The sequence below is a fragment of the Hylobates moloch genome, unplaced genomic scaffold (genome assembly GCF_009828535.3).
Source record: "Hylobates moloch isolate HMO894 unplaced genomic scaffold, HMol_V3 SCAFFOLD_6, whole genome shotgun sequence".
Classification (NCBI taxonomy): Eukaryota; Metazoa; Chordata; class Mammalia; order Primates; family Hylobatidae; genus Hylobates; species Hylobates moloch.
In genome coordinates, this window is record NW_026652281.1 from 161645 (window position 1) to 180199 (window position 18555).

The following is an 18555-nucleotide window of genomic DNA, read 5'->3' on the forward strand; positions in this document are numbered from 1 at the left end:
GGTGGCGGGCGCCTGTAGTCCCAGCTACTCGGGAGGCTGAGGCAGAAGAATGGCGTGAACCTGGGAGGTGGAGCTTGCAGTGAGCCAAGATCACACCACTGCACTCCAGCCTGGGCAACAGAATGGGACTGCGTCTCAAAAAAAAAAAAAAGAAAAATTGCAAAGGGGAGACTAGCCCTTCCAGACATTAAAACCTACATGAAATGAGTATTAATCAATGTGACCACATAAAATTGTAAGCAAAGTAAAACTTTGCCATAGGAAAGAAAATAACACAAAGTCAAATGGCAATTCACAAGGAAAATATTTACATCTCACAAATAACAGGCTAGTATTCCCAATATGTGAGAAACTCAGAAGATTAAGAAGGAAAAAATACCAAGAACCCAGTCGAAAAAATAGGCACATAATTCATAAATAAATTAGATCCTGAAACATGAAAAGTTTGACCTCACTCATGATTAGAGAAATGCAAATTAAAATGACAAAGATACTTTTCTCACACTGCATTGAAAGGTATGACAACACCATCTGCTGTCGAGGCTATAGGTAATGGGCACTGTCATACACTGCTGGTGGGAGTGTCCTTCTGGAAGGACATTGGACACTAAAAAATCGATGCCTGGCCGGGCGCCGTGGCTCACGCCTGTAATGCCAGCACTTTGGGAGGCTGAGGCAGGTGGATCACCTGAGGCCAGGCGTTTGAGACCAGCCTAGCCAACATGGTAAAACCCCGTCTCTACTAAAAATTCAAAAAATTAGCTGGGCATGGTGGCGTGCACCTATAGTCCCAGCTACTCGAGAGGCGGAGGCTGGAGAACAGCTTGAGCCCAGAGACGTTCAACACGTCTGTGTGACACCACCACAGGTAGTTCTCCCAACCAATCAGGACGTGTTACTTCGCCTCATACCAGATTACGTTCAACCCCATTGGATGGCAAAGGCTGTCTTCTCTAAGCCTGCAAATGACTTGTATGTCAACAGACCAATTTCTCTTACTTTGTCCCCAATTCACCACACACACACCAGGCTAAAGGACATACATTTAATGAGACAGTGACAGCAGCATTGTTACCACTGGGCATCCCTCAGGCCACCTTGGTCCCATGCTGTGGGACCACCCACGTGTGGTCTTCCACGAGGTACTGGCGGCACCGGGCTCTTCCTGCTGTGCTACGGACCCACAGAAAGACCCATACATGATTCTGTTTACAGACTGTGTCACCCAGAAGGGGCAGGTGGGGGAGATGCTGGGTGGCAGGTAAAAATAAAAGGGGCCCAACCCTTTGTCTAGCAAATACCAGCACAGTTTTTCTATGGACACAGTGATTTGTAACTTGAATAATGTGAAGTTGATTACACAGATTTCGGAATAGCTAATATCCATATGACAGAAATGTGATGCATTCATGAGACGTGTGCAGACTTTGGGGTGTTGGGAAACAGCATTTGGCCTTTAACCCCCTCCTCAGCCCCAAAGAGGAAGGGGAAGCAGGGCAGGAACCCACACTGTTGATCCAACCTCACATCACACTCTCTAAAGGACTCCGACATGTTCCCTGCTCACCGTTCCACCTGAGGTAGGTCAGTACCCCTGCCCCCATTTTCCAGATGGGGAAACCGAGGCAGAGCAGACAGTAAGAACCTTGCCTAAAGCCACCACGGTGGGGAGAGGACTCCATCCCCTTCCTGATGGCGGAGGGCAAAGAGGAGACCCTGCCGTCTCTCCCACTCCTGGAATGAGCCAGTGAGCCGGGCGGCCTTTCTGCTGAGGTGTCTCCTCTTGGGTTTCCTGGTCAAAGGGGACAAATATCCAAGCAGTGGCATCCTCTGCCCTCTGCCCACCACCGTGTGTGCCAACCATATGCACCAACAGCCAAGCACAGTCCAGGGTGTGGGGGAAAAGGACGGACAGGAATGCCCCCACTGCCCAAGGCAGAAGGCTGGGAAGCCACGTCCTGACACGTCCTCTCCTGAGGCCCCTCGTGGACCGCAGGATCTGTAAAGTGCAAACACCAAAGCCAAGTGTCCCCCCACCCAGAGCTGTAGGTTTCCTCTGCTGTCCAGGGGCCTCTGTCCTGTGGAGTGAGGGACCTCCCACACGCCCCTGCCCTGATCTTCCTAAATGGGCTCAGTCGAGTGAATACTCTCAGCTCTTGACCTCAGGCCCCCAAACAAAAGGCCAGTGGCTGGTCATTTCTGAGCTATCTGGAGCCCTCCACAGGCAGCAGAACAGAGCTCCTCAGGCAAATCTGGTTCCAAGAAATGCCACCAGACCACCGCAGGATCCCATCGTCTAACCGGAACCTCCCCGAGCGCACAGTCCCTGCACCACACCTGGAGGCCAGGACACCCTCCTCAGGCTGGGGCCACGGCCTCCTAGCTTGGAGCACCAGGAAAGGTGGGCTGGGCCAAGGCAGGAGCACCCAGCAGGGAAAAGCTCCATGGCCCCCTTCCCTGCTGTTGTACAGAAACAGGTAACCCCACTGGACTGACCACCCTATGAGGCCTTTGAACCTCAGGCCAGGGAGAGGCAGGTCTACAGGTGACAACTGTGAACAGCCCCAGCTGGGGACAACCAGAAATCCCCAAGGCGACGAGCGGCTGAAAGGGATGGAGCCTCCAGACAGAGCCGAAACCCCGCGGCAGGTGACTCGGCCCTTGGCTGGGTGTGTGCAGCCGCATCCGTAGGTGTTATCAACACTCCTCTGAAGCTCTCTCGGGGTCTTGGCCTGATGAGTTTCCAGGGTGGCCAGGACGGGGGCTGTGGAATCTCTAGGCCCGGATGCCCTGGTCCAGGGGTGTGGAGGGCTCTGTGCCATGGGGGAGGTGAGACGTCCCCCCAACTCCCTGCCCGTGGAGTTCTGCATTGGGGGAAGGATGGGGGCCACACAAGGACCCCTCACAGCAGCACACCCAGATGACAGCCAGGTGCGGCCACCCCGAGACCCAGCAAGCACCTGGGAGACAGCGGGTCTTGACACTGCCCACCCGCTCTGGCCCAGCAGGGGTGGAGGGGTCCAGGGGCCGCACCCCAGGGGTCTCCAGAGCAGAACCAACAACTTGACGTTGGCAGGGCGGGTCCTGGCGGGCCAGGCGGGGTGCCCAGCACCGTTCCTCAGCGCTAGGCCTCCACGTCGGGACCTGGCTCCTGGAAGAGCGACTGCTTCCTCAGGCTGAGCCGGGCACACTTGGGACATGTGGTGGAGTTGTCGTAGTAGCAGTCCCTGGGGACAGAAGCAGGTCGGGGCGCTCTGCACAGGGAACTCCAGCACTGGATCCCCCCAAGCGTCCTAGGTCAGCTCCTGTCATCCCCTCTACAGCCGTTACCAAAGGGCAGAATCGGGGTCTGCACCCAGCTGCAAGCGACTGTATGGCCGTGTGCAGAGCGCTTACCGGCGTACAGATGGGGACCTCCAGGGGTCCTCACGTGACCTGCTATCCCCCGGCCACACAGGTCCCAGTTCACACAGCTGAGGGGCTGAGCCAGGAGCCCTCCTCACGATTCCCACCTGTTCCTATCCCACTGTGCCTGGCACCTCCCCTGGCTCCCAAACTGTGTATCACGGCACCCTGGGGCACTGCAGCCTAGTTCAAACTTTTAAACAGAACACAGCAGTAATTGTCATCGTCAGACACTGAGCAAACGACCAGCTCGAGCGAGTTCAGTCTCAACCTTAGTTTCTGCCACAGTCCCATCTGTATGACACCATAGGTCTGTAGAGCTGGGATTTCAGCAGTTGCTATGAAAAATAGCAAATTCCAGGCAAAAATCAGTTACAGAAACTGGGGGGAGTGTCCATCTGATTCCAGGTCTGGAAGATGTGTGGGGCCCAAAAGGTGCACCCATATCATTAGTAAGTAATCATACTTACTGAAGAATGAAATTAAAATATTTTTCTTCTAATTCGTGTATATTATTTTTCCAAGAGCCACTCAACCTTTAGGATATAAATACTTATAAAATTGTTTGAACATAAATATTTTTCCCTGTTGGTCTAGTGGCAAGGAAAAAAACGCGAGAGCATAAGTACTTAATATAAATCAACGTGTTAGGAATTTCTTTGGCTTAGAAACACTTTGAAAAAATTACTGAGACATTAAAGGGTGGCAGGAACTGTAAGTTTGGGAATCTCCAGCCTACACTAACCCTGAAAGAGTGACTTCGACCCTAGCGGAGAAAGGGAGCAGCTGGGATGCTGTGAACACTTCCAAGACCAAGCTGGAGTTTCAGGGGCTGGTCCGGGAGGGACCTGGGAAGGGGCAGCCCCCTCATCCCCCGGGTGCTGCTCCTAAGGGAACTTCTCATTTCGTCACAGACATCAGGGTCTGACTTCATATCTCAGGGTCAGCAAAGACCCAAAGAGCCTTTATGTCTCTCGGGGAACAGTACCGGCTCCCACGGCATCACCCTACGGGAGGCCAAGGGGCAGCTCCCCAGAGGACAGGGCAGAGCCCCAGCCCCTGAGTGCAGGCCCAGGCCACACCCACCTGTGGAAGACGGCGGAACAGTCGGCGCACACAGACGTGTGGCTGTCGAACGGGAACAGCACATCGCCCTCTCTGCAGAGCTCACACACGAAGCCCTTGGCCTGGCACCGCTGGGGGGAACAGTGAGGGGTTGGGGCACGGGCACGTCAGTGCCAGCTCCTCTGGGCACTCCGAGGCCAGGGACACACTGGGCTGGGCTGCTTCTCCTGCCAATCCCCCCTCAGGGGTGGGGTTGGAGAAGAGCGACCCTCGGGCAGAGCCCCACCTCGCAGTCCAGCTTGATGTGCTTGGCGAAGAGCGTGTGGATTTCGGTGAGTGAGCAGCCCAGGCGGCCGGCATGCACATCCAGGAGGTCCTGGACAGAGTACATCTCGTCGTTCTCCACAAAGTGCTGCCGATCCTGGAGCTGCCAAGTCCCAGCAGCCGTGACCCCCTGCACCGGGGAGGGCCCCTCCCACTGCCCACCCATGGTCGCTGCAGTGGTCAGGGCCCAGGTGCTCACAGAGAAACGAGCTACACAAGGGTCTGGGCCCCAGGAGTAGAATCCAGGAGCCCCAGGAAGCCGACAGGGGAAGATGGACTCGGGCCACGTTTCCTGACCTGTGTAGCCCCCGCCCTCCACTGCCCGATGCAGCCCCTTCCAGCCACACTGCATCCCCGCATTCCCCACCCTTCCTTCTCTATCTTGTCACAGAGTTCACCACCCCAACACACAACTGATTTTTCTTGTCTTCCCTACTTGAAAGGCACTAAGGGCAAGCATTCCTGCCTGCTTCGTTCACTGTTCCAGAATCTAGAACATCTGTATCTGTTGAACAGTAATTAGATGAACCTTGAAAACTGTGTTTTGTGGTCAACCTGCCTGAGAGGGCTGGGCTGGACCCACCTCATGCAGATTCACATAAAGGCTGCAGGGTTTCCCAAACGGAAGTAACTGGAGAACTCTTTTGTGGGTATAACACCTGTTTGCTTTGTTCCTTGGGACCGTGGTGAGGAGACCTTCTGCTAAAGGCACTCCATGCACAAGCTGTCTGGAAAAGACCTGAGCCTGAGGTGCCTCACCGCCCTGGCTGCGCTTCCCATCGGGGGCCAGTCCTGCTGGCAGTCTGACCTGCAGCAACAGACGAGCCTCCATGGCCTCCCTGCAAGTGATGAAGTACGGCTTCATGAGCAGAATGTCCTGGCGCAGCTTCTGCAAACAAGGCGGGAGCAGGCAGGCCGCCTCAGCCAGGACAGGGCTGCCCCTGTGTGGGCCTCACAGGGAGCCCCGCTCACAGGTGTCTCGCCTCACACCCGGGGCCACGGCAGGGCCAGGAGGGGCTGGTTCCCCACGAAGGGCCGAGATCTGAGTGCTTCACCAAAACCCAAAATCACAGCTCCCAGGCTGGGCAGGACCAGGAGGCTCACTTACCATGGCCCAGAAAACCCTCCCTTCCCTCTGCCCTCACCCAGCCCCACAGGCACACAACTGTCTAGGGACCAGCAGCCTCCGGACCAAGCCAAACTTCCAGAGAAATCCCAGCTGCCTCCCCAGCCCTGGCCTTGGCAACTCAACGTGCTGCCACAGTCTCCTCCTGGGTAAAATGGGAACTGACTCCTTTCACTACCTTGCGTGAGACGCCATCACCTCCTGCCAGGACTGCAGCTCCCGTCTGCCCTCGGCTCCCGCCCTACCTCCTGCCTCACCGCTGGCTAAGAGAGTGGCCACCAGCCATGCACAGCCATGGAGCACCTCAAAGTGGCTGCTGTGCAGTGAGATTTAGCAGAGGATACATGCTGGAGCCAAAGACATGGCACAAAAAAGAAAAAGAATGTAAATATCTCAAAAATGTACATTGATTTCATGTTGAAATAATATTTTGCATATATTGGGCTAAATAAAATATACTATTAACATTAACTTCATTTGTTTCTTTTTACTTTTTTTTGAGACAGTGTTTCGCTCTTGTTGCCCAGGCTGGAGTGCAGTGACGCGATCTCGGCTCACAGCAACCTCAGTCACCCGGGTTCAAGTAATTCTCCTGCCTCAGCCTCCTGAGTAGCTGGGATACAGGCGCACACCACCACGCCCGGCTAATTTTGTATTTTTAGTAGAGATGGGGTTTCACCATGGTGGTCAGGCTGGTCTCAAACTCCTGACCTCAAGTGATCCACCCGCCTCGGCCTCCGAAAGTGCTGGGATTACAGGTGTGAGCCACCGTGCCCAGCTCTTTTTACTTTTTTAACGTGGCTATTACAAAATTTAATATTGTGTTCACACCTGGCATCAGATCACTACTGGACACGGCTCCAGCACCTTCAACCAAAAGGGCAGCCACGGCGCCCGGCTCACCCTAAGCAGGTGGCCTCCCTCCTCTGCTCAGAACCTCCCATGGCCCAGAGGAGAAGAGGGTACTGGCCTGGCCCTAGGGCCCATCGGACACAGCGCCCCTGCCCCCCACTTCCACGGCCCCAGCCTCACGCGAATCTCCACCAGCTCCTCCACGTAGTTGAACAGCAGAGGGTTGATCTCCCGGAGCCTGAGCACGGGCCGAGACACCATCAGCGCCAGGTAGCGCATGCTGCAGCGAGAAACCTGCCAGGCACGGCCGGGCGACACCTCTCACACCCACCCAGGGCCCGTGTAGCCAGCAACACCCACCCAGGGGTACACCGGCTCCACACCCCAACCCCCTTTCTGCTCTCCCTCCCCAGGGGGATGCCCCCACCTTCCAACCCCCACCTTTCGAGGCTCAAAGTCCCAGTTGTGTACAACGCGTGCAGGGATGACAGCCAGGTCGTTCCAGTGGCAATGGCTGCAGTAGTACTGGCCGGTGTAGTCGCACTGCCTGGCCTCACTGGGCACACCCCCTGCAGGGTCAGAGGGGCCATGAGTGTCCCTGCCTCACCAAAGCCCCACACAGTTTTCCAGCCTCCTGGTCTGTCCTCCCATGGACCACAGCCCTCGGGGAGACAGCCAGCCAGGACAAGGGCTCCCTCCTGACTCGTCCTATCCTCAGCCGGAAGACCTCAGGTGGTCCCAGCGTCTCACTGACCTGTTTTCTTATCCATAAAATGGGATATAAACAGGGCCTCACTGTAGGACTGAGGCAGGGACTCCATGAATTAACAACAGCAACTCTCTAGAAAGAGGAGCTGACGCACATGTGCACACCTGCACGACAGCGTGTACTTCTCCCTATACCCCATCCATGAGGCTTTCCGTGCCGTGTGACTTCTCCCTAGTCCCCAGCTATGAGGCTTTCACACGCGGAGGCGGAGGCCAGGCCCCAGCCCTCCAGGTACTCCTCAGTGACCTGGAACGGAACGGTTGGAACCTCAGTTTGCTTCAGTGAGAACTGAAAAAATGGCAGCAACGGACCCTTGTCACTTCCTAAGGTTAACACGCAGGGACTGCCCCAGGGCCTCACTCAGCTGTCTGACTTGGATGCCCTTACACACCTGTGCACCCGGCTCCCCGCCAGGAACGGCTCCCTCACCCTCTTCTCTCCCTGCCACCACTCACGCAGAGAGATGGGCGCCCGGCACTCGGCACAGCGGTAATCCTGGCTGTCCAGCCCTGTCTCAGGGCAGATGTTCAGTTCGTACTCAGCTTGGTGGCTGACTTTGGAGCTCACACAGGGCTTGGAGATGAGGTTCAAGCACTTGCTGTGACAGCGGTAATAACACCCTAGGGTGGAGGGACACACGCTTCTCAAAAGTGGGAAGGGTGCACCTGCAGCCCAGGCCACCCTCAGCTGGCCTGCCCCCTCCCCGTGGGTTCCATTCTGAGGCCCAGATCAATCTAAGACCTCCTGCCACCAAGGGAGGCCTTAGAACCTCAAAGATCCTCTTGTCCCTGGCCCCTGAGCCTTGCCCCAAAGGCAGCCCAGACCTTGTCCTCCAACTTGACTCACGTGTTTGGGGCCAACCTGCCACCCCCACCACCAGACCCGACCTGTCCAAATGTAACAAACAAAACTCCCACCCTCCACCCCACGCCCCTCAGCTTCCCCACCTCGGTTTCAGCAGCTCCACCCTTTAAACATCATGAGTTATCCTGACGGGTTTCTATCTCTGTTTTTGTTGTTGTTTTTGTACTTTTTAAGAGACAGGGTCTTGCTGTTGCCCAGGCTGGAGTGCAGGCATGCAATCAGAGCTCACTGCAGCCTGGAACTTTGGGGCTCAAGCGATCCTCCCATCTTTGCATCTGAAAGCCCTAGGATTACAGGTGTGAGCCACCGCACCCAGTCAGACTATTTTCTCATCTGTTACATTCCGTTTCCAAACCTTCAGCTGGCACTGCACTTAGCTACTCCTCACTCCCACCACCTGCCCCAACCCAATCAGAGTCATCCTCCTCTTCTCAGTCACCTCCCTCTTCAGTCCAAGCTCAATCAGCAGCCAGAGTAACCTATTAAAGCTCAACTATGTCCAGCACCCACTTGTGACCCCCACTGCACTTAAAAGCCCCAGCAACCTCTAAGCCCACCTCCCACAGACACAGAGCTGCAGCCCCACCTGGCTCTCTGCTCCTCCTCAAGACACTGGACACATCAACCACGGGGCTGCCCCCACCAGAACATTCCTCCAGACACATTCTCTTGGCTCGCTCCCTGACCTTCAAGTTTTTGCTTAAAATTCACGTGATGCCAGTCAGGCGCGGTGGCTCACACCTGTAACCCCAGCACTTTGGGAGGCCGAGGCGGATGGAACACAAGGTCAGGAGATCGAGACCATCCTGGCTAACACGGTGAAACCCCGTCTCTATTAAAAATACAAAAAATTAGCCGGGTGTGTTGGCGGGCACCTGTAGTCCCAGCTACTTGGAGAGGCTGAGGCAGGAGAATGGCGTGAACCCGGGAGGTGGAGCTTGCAGTGAGCCGAGATTGCACCACTGCACTCCAGCCTGGGCGATAGAGCGAGACTCCGTCTCAAAAAAAAAAAAAAAAAAAAAGTCACGTGATGCCTTTGCATTCTGCCCTAAAGTCACATTCACTCCACCCTAACACGTGATAGGTCCTTTCCCTTTTTCTTCATTGTACAAACTAGACACACCATGTAATTCACTAGCTTAATTTATCATCCAGAACAGCACTGTCCAATGTAGACAGTACAACTGAGGAAATGCATGTTTAGTTAATTTAACTCTGACTGGCCATGTTTGGCTAGTGGCCACCACACTGGACAGCTCAGATCTGAATGTGAACCCAGCGGAGGCAGGAACTTTGGTCTCTCTCATTCCTCACTCCTTATCTGGGTCTCGGCCCACCTGTGCAGGTGTACCAGGTCTGAATGAGCCCCCAGATGATGGTGTTACACTTGTCACAGGTCTGCTTGACGCTCTTGCTCTTCTCCTTGTAGAAGCGGTGCTCAAGGAGCACTCGGATGTTTGGCTCATCCTCATTGGGGTCCTGCAGTGTGAGTCAGGGAGGGGTCACAGGTGAGCTGGGCTGAAGTTCCTTTCCCTTCGCACAAGCCCCTCAACTTATTTCTTCCAGGCACCATTTAGAGCAGAGATTGTGAGTTTCAGCACAATGCCACGTCCCTTTTCTCCCTTTCACAGTAAACAATGATCAGCTGGACAAGGACCACCAAGGTCACATGCTACCTTTCCCAGCATCCCTTGCAGCCAGGGGCTGTGTGGGATTGCGCCGGGCCATGGGCATGTGAGCGGGAGCGACCCAGCCTGTCTGCCCCTCCTGCTTTGTGCCAGTTAGGTGCAGAGGGCAATGGAAAAGGAGGCCCTCCCCAACACCACTAGCTGTCATAGAGGCCCCAGACCACCTATGGGGTTTTTACGTGAGGAAACGAACACATCTTCTCTAAGCCACTATGTTTTGGAGTTTTTTTTGTTACCACCAATTTACCTGTTTCCTAATGAATATTCTACTTTCCACATTCCCAGGGACTCATGAATCAGCACAGGGGACACAGGCCAGCCAGGCCAAAGCACACACAGACCCAAGGCCTGCATCAGGAACATCTGTGGCCTGGGACCCACCACCTTCTTTTGTTGTCACCGTCAAGACACCACCCGTCCTTGTCCATGTGGCTCGCTCACGGAGGAACTCAGGCCACCCGCTTGCTTCAGTGGGTGGGCACACAGCCCAGAACTAGCCAATCAGCCACCGTCATTGGGCCAGTGGGCGGGCACACGGCCCAGGACTAGCCAATCAGCCACCGTCATTGGGTCAGTGGGCGGGCACACAGCCCAGGACTAGCCAATCAGCCACCGTCATTGGGTCAGTGGGCGGGCACACAGCCCAGAACTGGCCAATCAGCCACTGTCATTGGGTCGGGGTGGGCACATGACCCAGAACTGGCCAATCAGTCACCGTCATCGGGTCAGGACTGGCCAATGAAAGGCCTGAGGTTCCTGCTATAATCACTGTGAAAAGGCAGCTGTCATCTGCACAGGGAGGCTCAGCTCCTGGAAAGCAAGATGTGGTTGCCGGGACCGTCTCTGCCACCACACAGGGAAGGCCTACCTGAGGCTGGATCAGACACAGAAAGTCGAGTTGGGAGACCGCAAGATTCCTGACACTGGAGGATCTTCCAGTCACCAAGCAAATACATTTTTCTTTTCGGCTTAAGCTACTTAGGGTTGAGTTTCTGTTCCTTGCAACGGGAGGGTCTAGGCTAATAGGGAAACCTCTGCAGTGGGTGAGGGCCCGTCTTCCACCCTGCCTGTCTCGCGCCTGTCTACCTCAGCCCCTGAGGCCGAGAGAGAGAGACCACCGCCTGACAGGGAGCGAGAGGCTGGCAGGGTCCTCCTGGTTCCACCGCTCTGGCCTCGGCCCCAGGCTGCCCCATGGTGGGGCGGCCCCACACCCACCTTCAGCTCCTGGAGCTTCAGCCGGAGGTGGATGAGTCGCACCACGGCATCCTTCTGCTTCTCCGACTGCTCCGGCAGCTCCAGAATCACCTGCTTGCACTCCTCGATCGCCTGCCGCAGCTGCTGGACGTCAGAGGCCAGGAACAGACCCTGCCCAGGTTGGGGGTGGAGGCAGTCAGATGCCCACCCTGCAGGATCTCCCTGTTAAGGCCCATCCGCCGAGACAGGCCCAGAGCAGACCCCGACACCCCCCACCCAGAGAAGGAAACTGAACCCAGAGGGCACCGAGGACTTGCTCAAGGGCAGGGAAGGTGGCAGCACGGCCAAGGTCCGCCTGGTGCTGCGCGTTCCTAGCCCGACCTGTCTGCCCACAGGCCTCTGAAAACCTAACGTTTGAAAGATGCTTTTCAAAAGACAACTTCCTTCTTTGAGAAATCCAGATGCCTTTTTGTTATGTCACTTCACTTACTTCTGAAGAGCTTCCTCTTGCAGGAAAGCTAAGGAAGTGACATCTGCTGTCATGAAGGACAGTAAGTGGCCTCCAGCTTAACTGCCAAGCCCAGGCAGATGCCAAGAGCCAGCCCCAGCATCTCCGGCTGCTTTCGCCACATAGCGACCAGGGGCTCACGGCCCAGCAAGGGCCCAGGCTCAGAACACTCTGGTGCTCCCAGGGAAAACAGGAGCAGGTCTCAGAGCTGGGGAGCCTGGACCCCGCCCTTAGGAGCCATCTTCCTCCTCCAGGCTGCTGGGCTCTGAGACCCAGGCGAAGGGGAGGTGGCACCCTCCCCTCCCCCTTGCAGCTCAGTCTGTGGCCCTAAGGAAGTGCTCAAAATGTTGTAATATACAAAACAAGCTGAGTGCAGTGGGTCACACCTATAATGCTAGCACTTTGGGAGGCCGCGGTGGGTGGATCACTTGAGCTCAGGAGCTATCGACCAGCCTGGGCAAGAAAGCGAGACCCCATGTCTATAAAAAAAAAAAAAAATTGAAAAATTATCTGAGCATCAAAGTGCACACCTGTAGTCTCAGCTAATCAGGTTGCACTCAGGAGGCCGAGGCTGCAGTGAGCCATGATGGTGCCACAGCACTTCACAGCAGGGGCAACACAGTGAGACCTTATCTCAAGAAAAAGGAACCGCCTCCCGGGTTCAAGCGATTCTCCTGCCTCAGCCTCCTGAGTAGCTGGGACTACAGGGGCGCTCCACTACGCCCAGCTAAATTTTTTTTTGTATTTTTAGAAGAGACGGGGTTTCAGCATGTTGGTCAGGCTGGTCTTGAACTCCTGACCTCGTGATCCGCCCTCCTCGGCCTCCCACAGTGCTGGATTACAGGCGTGGGCCACCAGCTCTGGCCCAAATCCTTTCAAAGTTACATTTTAATGTTACCGTAATGTTTCCTTCAAAAGTTGGAGATGGTTTGCATAAAAATAAAAGGTTTTCAAACTTTTTTTTTTTTTTTTGAGACGGAGTCTCGCTCTGTCCCCCAGGCTGGAGTGCAGTGGCGCAATCTCGGCTCACTGCAAGCTCCACCTCCCGGGTTCACGTCATTCTCCTGCCTCAGCCTCCCAAGTAGCTGGGACTACAGGCGCCCGCCACCACGCCCGGCTAATTCTTGTATTTTTAGTAGAGACAGGGTTTCACCGTGATAGCCAGGATGGGCTCCATCTCCTGACGTCGTGATCCGCCTGCCTCGGCCTCCCAGAGTGCTGGGATTACAGGCGTGAGCCACCGCACCTGGCCTCAAACTTTTTTAAAAAAATCATTATATCCTCCCCATTTTCTTCTTCAACACAAGTCTTCCATGGAACAAAATACGGAACAAACAAGAGTGGCCGTGTAACACCAACTGGTCAGTAGGAGGCAGACAACGGGCCTCCCCTTGCCTCCCACACCCTGACTCTCGGCAAGTCTACAGGACCTCAAGGACCCCAGAGGGAACCTACTCTCTGCACATTTGCTTCATGAAGACCTGGAGCTCAGGGTATAGGAGCAGCCCCAGGTTCACGAACCCCAATCCCAGGCTGTCTCCACCTGCCTTCACTCAGGCTCTGAGGGCCCCAGGCTGTCTCCTCCTGCCTTCACTCAGGCTCCGAGGGCCCCAGGCTGTCTCCACCTGCCTTCACTCAGGCTGTGAGGGTCCCAGGCTGTCTCCATCTGCCTTCACTCAGGCTCCGAGGGCCCCAGGCTGTCTCCACCTGCCTTCACTCAGGCTCCGAGGGCCCCAGGCTGTCTCCTCCTGCCTTCACTCAGGCTCCGAGGGCCCCAGGCTGTCTCCACCTGCCTTCACTCAGGCTGTGAGGGTCCCAGGCTGTCTCCATCTGCCTTCACACAGGCTCTGAGGGTGGGGGTCTATGGTGTCATGCAGGCCTCAGATTCGAAGCCAGGAGCCCTAGCTGAGGTGGGGGCTGCTGAGCCTGACAATGGAGTGAGACTGTACCCCAGCTCACAGGATGCTGCCCTGCCACCTGGGAGGGAGTCACAAGGAAACCCTGGCCCTTCCTGCCTTGGGGGTTCCCTCAGTCCCTCTCCCCTCCCAGATCCAAAACCTTACCACAGGGCGGGAGAAGTGGTCCTCAGACAGGCCTAGATCCATCACGCGTTCAGGGCAGCGGAACTCCGGCTCCCCAGGGGGCAGCTCAGGCAGGGCCTCTGGGGGAAGACGGGGACAGGTATGGAGGGTCAGCTGCTACCTCCTGCCTCCCATCCCCTAGGGAGGAGCTGAGCTAGCCAGGAGTGGGAAAGGCATTCAGGAAGCCACACAGAAAGGAGGCACTGTGAGAGCTGGGCACCACTCACATCTGCGCACCGTCCAGTTTGCATTCACAGAGGAGCCCATAGCCTTGTGTAGACAGGAAAGAGCCACTCAAAATGAGGAGGTGGAATGATACTCAGTGCTAAAAGTCCTCAAGACAGCATTATAGAAACATCCCATTTCTAAACACCTCATGCATGACCACGGGGACTAGAGAAAAACCACTGAATGGCTACACGGCAAAATCCGCGAACCCCAGTGTCGACTCCAGGCCGCCTCTGCAGCTGCCCCGCTCCGAGCACTCCCTGATGACCTCATCTGCAGTTTCTAAGGCTCACGCCACCCTGACGCCCAGAGCACGTTCCCTCGGCTAACCTCTCCCTCACCAGGTCTCAGCGCTGACCTCACTGAGCAAGTGTTCCCTGAGCACCTACTATGTGCTGGGCCCCAGGACACAGCAGTGATGGGTCAGGCATAAATCCTGCTCCCAGGAATGTGAATTCTAGTGGGGACAAAGAAACAAACCACAGAACCACAGAAAAGATGGGAAAAAGAAAAGAGCCGGCAGGTGCCAGCTCCGTGGGAAGCCAGGGCTGCGAAGGAGGCAGCAGGAAGAAAGGAGGGGTCCACGTAAGCGGTCAGAGACCTGCCCAGCTCCCACCCTGACTCCCACCAGCACCCACCTTCAGGAGTGACGTCCGGGGCCTCCTCCCCAGGGCCCTGCTCATGCTGCCTCGGCCCAGACTGCTTGTTGAAGGGGTTGAGGTGGGCCCGCCGGAACCGGGCCAGCTTCTCATCATATTCCATAGCATCCCACCTGAGGGCCAGGCAGGGCCAGGATGAGTCCCCAGGTACCAGGCTCACCACAGACCACCCCCTTTCCCCAACCACACTGGGGTGTGTGGGGTGAGGCTAGCCTTTCACTTCCCTAAAGTGGGTAGTCCTCACACCACAGGCTTGATCTTCAGCCTTTTCCTGAAACACCTCAGCTGCCTCCCGCCCAGGCCCCCACTGGTGGCGTCCCCTTGGAAAGAGCTCACGGTGACAATGAGGGTCCCACGAGGGCACGTGGCCCATCTGAGGGGCCCGAGCTCCCTGCCTCCCAGCACGGGGTCCTCTGGCCTGACGTTGCAGAGCTCCAGTCCTAGAGCCACCTATGGGATCCTCTCTGGGCCTCAGCCCCAGATACTCACTCAGCCCCGCTCTAGCTTGCTATCCACCTGCTATGTGAGACAGACCTCCCAGAAACGTGTTCCTCCTTCCTGGGCCCCAACCAAAGGTGCTTTCTTGTCAGAGCACCCTGAAACCACAGCCCCTGTCTCAAGACTCGGGGTTGGACACTTGGGGACAGTGCCAGGGCCCATTCCTGCTCTGCCACATGTGAGCGAGTAGGGCCCACCTTCCCCATGCCCAGGAGTGGGGGATATTGGGAGGATTCCCTGCCAGCACACACAGAATGCATCCAGACTCTCTGGCCTGGGTTCTGATCCTGTGATGAGCAACACGACCTGAACCAGGCCCACGGCTCTGTGTCTCAGGAGCCCAGGAAACAGGCAGGAGGGGCCTAGTTCTCCACGTGGCAGAAGCTCAGGATCAAGAACTGCTCTTTCCCCACCCGGAGGCTCAGAAAACTGCAGAACACACAGGACTGATGGCTCCTGGCAGGGAGGAAGGGACTTTGGTTGGGGTGGGAGTAGAGGCAGTTGGCATCCAGCCCTCCCACTTAACTTCCTGGGCCACATTCCTTAGCCTCTCTGCCTCCACTTCCCCATCCATAATGGGCCATTGTGAGGGTGAAATGAGTTAACAGAGACTAAGCAGAAAGTAAGCTCGCTGTAAGGTCTGTTGATGTTATAGGAAGTCGGAGATGTGTTTTTAAAGTTGTTCAGTAACTGCAACAGTGTTAGTTATGCTTTCACCATACCTGTCACAGTCTGAAATAATTCACAATTATAATAAACACTCCCATGAGTTATCCTCTGTCCCCTCTCCCAAAAGAAAGAGAGCTGAGCCCACAGGGGACGGCCCTGCTCAGGGTCACACTGTGGCCCGGGGGAACTGGGATTTGAACTAATTCCCTCACTGGCAGTGGGATAAGGAGGCCACCCCAACCCCACATGGCTGCCCTGCAACTGGGCAAGACTCCACACCACCTATGGGACCTGTCCCGCCTGTTGTGCCTGTGGGGCAGGAGTGTGGGTTGGGCACCTGCACGCCAGCCTGAAAGGACCCAGCACCCACGGACAGGCTGCCCGTGGACCCAAACAGGGAGGCAGCGGGAAGAGACAGGGGGCGTGAGTGGGCCCCAGTCCCACCTCTTTCCCTTATTACCTGATGACTTTGGGTGGGTCACAGAGTCAGAGGCGGCCACCCGGTGCCAGCACCTCCCCAGTCTCCCAGGGAGCACCCAGGACACAGGAGAAATCAGGCTGTCCCAACATCACTCCTCCTTCTTCCTGAATGAGGAGCCTCATTTTTGTTTGTCACATAACTTCCCAGCCTCCCCAGCAGATAGACCTGGTAAAGTGACTGTTCTCACTGCCTCAGCTTGAGATCAGGCAGATCTGAGCAGCTCTGGGCTCCTGGCTTCACTGACATACACAAGTCCTTAGCCCTTCCATCCACCCCAGGAAGTACGTGTTCTCCCTGATTTATACGCAAGAAAAGGGAGAACCAGAGACTAAATCAGGGCTATCTGAAAATAACAGTAATGGGCCAGGCGTGGTAGCTCACACCTATAATCCCAGCACTCTGTAAGGCCAAGGCAGAAGGACGGCATCAGGCCAGGCCCAGTGCAGTGAGGACCTATCTCTATTAAATTTTATATAAACATGGGCTGGGCGCGGTGGCTCACGCCTGTAATCCCAGCACGTTGGGAGGCCGAGGCGAGCAGATCACGAGGTCAGGAGATCGAGACCATCCTGGCTAACACGGTGAAACCCCGTCTCTAGTAGAAATGGTGGGGCACCTATATTCCAGTTCGGAGGCCGAGGCAGAGAATGGGTGAACCGGAGGTGAGTTGCAGTGGGGATGGGCTCTACATAAATATGTATGTCTGTGTATATACATATATATGTATGTGTATGTATAGAGAAAAGAAAAGAAAGACTTCTGAGAATTGTCCTTAAAGGTAGGGGCGGCCGGGCGCGGTGGCTCACGCTTGTAATCCCAGCACTTTGGGAGGCCGAGGCAGGCGGATCACGAGGTCAGGAGATCGAGACCACGGTGAAACCCCGTCTCTACTAAAAATACAAAAAAAAATTAGCCGGGCGTGGTGGCGGGCGCCTGTAGTCCCAGCTACTCGGAGAGGCTGAGGCAGGAGAATGGCGTGAACCCGGGAGGCGGAGCTTGCAGTGAGCCGAGATTGCGCCACTGCACTCCAGCCTGGGCGACAGAGCAAGACTCCGTCTCAAAAAAAATAAATAAATAAAAATAAAAAATAAAAAAAAATAAAAAATAAATAAAAGGTAGGGGCTGCCCCTCTTCAGCCGTCCCTGTCTCCTGCTGCCTGGAATGCAGATGTAAAGGCTGGAGCTGGAACAGCCACACTGGGGAGAGTGACATGATTGCAGGGGACTCCACCTGAGCTCTGAGCTGCTCACAGCCAGGCTTCGTTCAAGTGAGAGAAACACGATATTCCCACCAGTGTTATGGGGCGAGGTTTTTGTCTCTTGCAGCCAAAATAGATTCTGACTGAAAGGCTGAGCTCGGTGGCTCACGCCTATAATCCCAGCACTTTGGGAGGCAGAAGTGAACAGATCACCTGAGGTGAGGAGTTTGAGACCAGCCTTGCCAACCTGGTGAAACCCCATCTGCTGAAACCAAAAATACAAAAATTAGCCAGGCGTGGTGGTGGGCATCTGTAATCCCAGCTACTTGGGAGGCTGAGGCAGGAGAATCGCTTGAACCCAGGAGGCGGAGGCTGCAGTGAGCTGAGATTGAGCCACTGCACTCCAGCTTGGGTGACAGAGTGAGACCCCATCTCAGAAAAAAAAAAAAAAAGATTCTGACTGATGATCCCAATAGTTTGACGGTAACAAGACAGACACACCCAACTTGAATCCCAACTCTGCCAGCTCCTAGCTCTGTGACCTTGGGTAAGTGGATAAACCTTTCTCTGCCTCCATTCTCCCATGTCTCAAATGGGGATTACAACAGTACCATACAGGGTTATTGTCAAGATTAAAGTAGTTAATACTAAGTTCAGAGAACACTGGCCAGCACATAGTAAGCACCCAATAAATACTGATTACAACTTATTACTTTTTTTTTTTTTGAGATGGGTGTTGCTCTCTCAGCCAAGCTGGAGTGCAGTGGTGCGATCACAGCTCACTGCAGCCTCAAACTCCTGGGCTGAAGGGGTCCTCCCATATTAGCCTCCCAAGTAGCTGGAACTCCAGTGTGCCACCATGCTCAGCTAATTTTTTTTAACTTTTTGTAGAGACGGAGTCTCACTCTGATGCACAAGCTGGTCTCCAACTCCTGGCTTCAAGCAA

General features: G+C 55.4%; 1 protein-coding gene across 7 annotated transcripts; it reads right to left on the reverse strand.

Annotated features, from left to right (window-relative positions):
• Nucleotides 1–1031: 1031 nt before the first annotated feature.
• On the reverse strand, nucleotides 1032–16948 carry DEF8 (differentially expressed in FDCP 8 homolog). 7 transcript variants are annotated; one of them, XM_058440316.1, is made up of 12 exons: nucleotides 16391–16948; nucleotides 14743–14876; nucleotides 13859–13956; nucleotides 11309–11458; nucleotides 9743–9884; nucleotides 7997–8161; nucleotides 7214–7341; nucleotides 6953–7066; nucleotides 5454–5683; nucleotides 4757–4897; nucleotides 4492–4601; nucleotides 1032–3227 (listed from the first exon to the last, which is right to left on the reverse strand). In XM_058440316.1, the coding sequence occupies exons 2-12, from the start codon at nucleotides 14864–14866 to the stop codon at nucleotides 3172–3174; spliced, it is 1458 nt and encodes a 485-aa protein (XP_058296299.1). In that variant the 5' UTR covers nucleotides 14867–14876; nucleotides 16391–16948; the 3' UTR covers nucleotides 1032–3171. The 7 variants fall into 7 exon arrangements, 6 of the variants coding, with proteins under 6 accessions (XP_058296299.1, XP_058296296.1, XP_058296298.1 ...); XM_058440313.1 differs by having other exon boundaries at nucleotides 14743–15717; XM_058440315.1 differs by having other exon boundaries at nucleotides 15568–16948.
• Between the last annotated feature and the right edge of the window lie 1607 nt (nucleotides 16949–18555).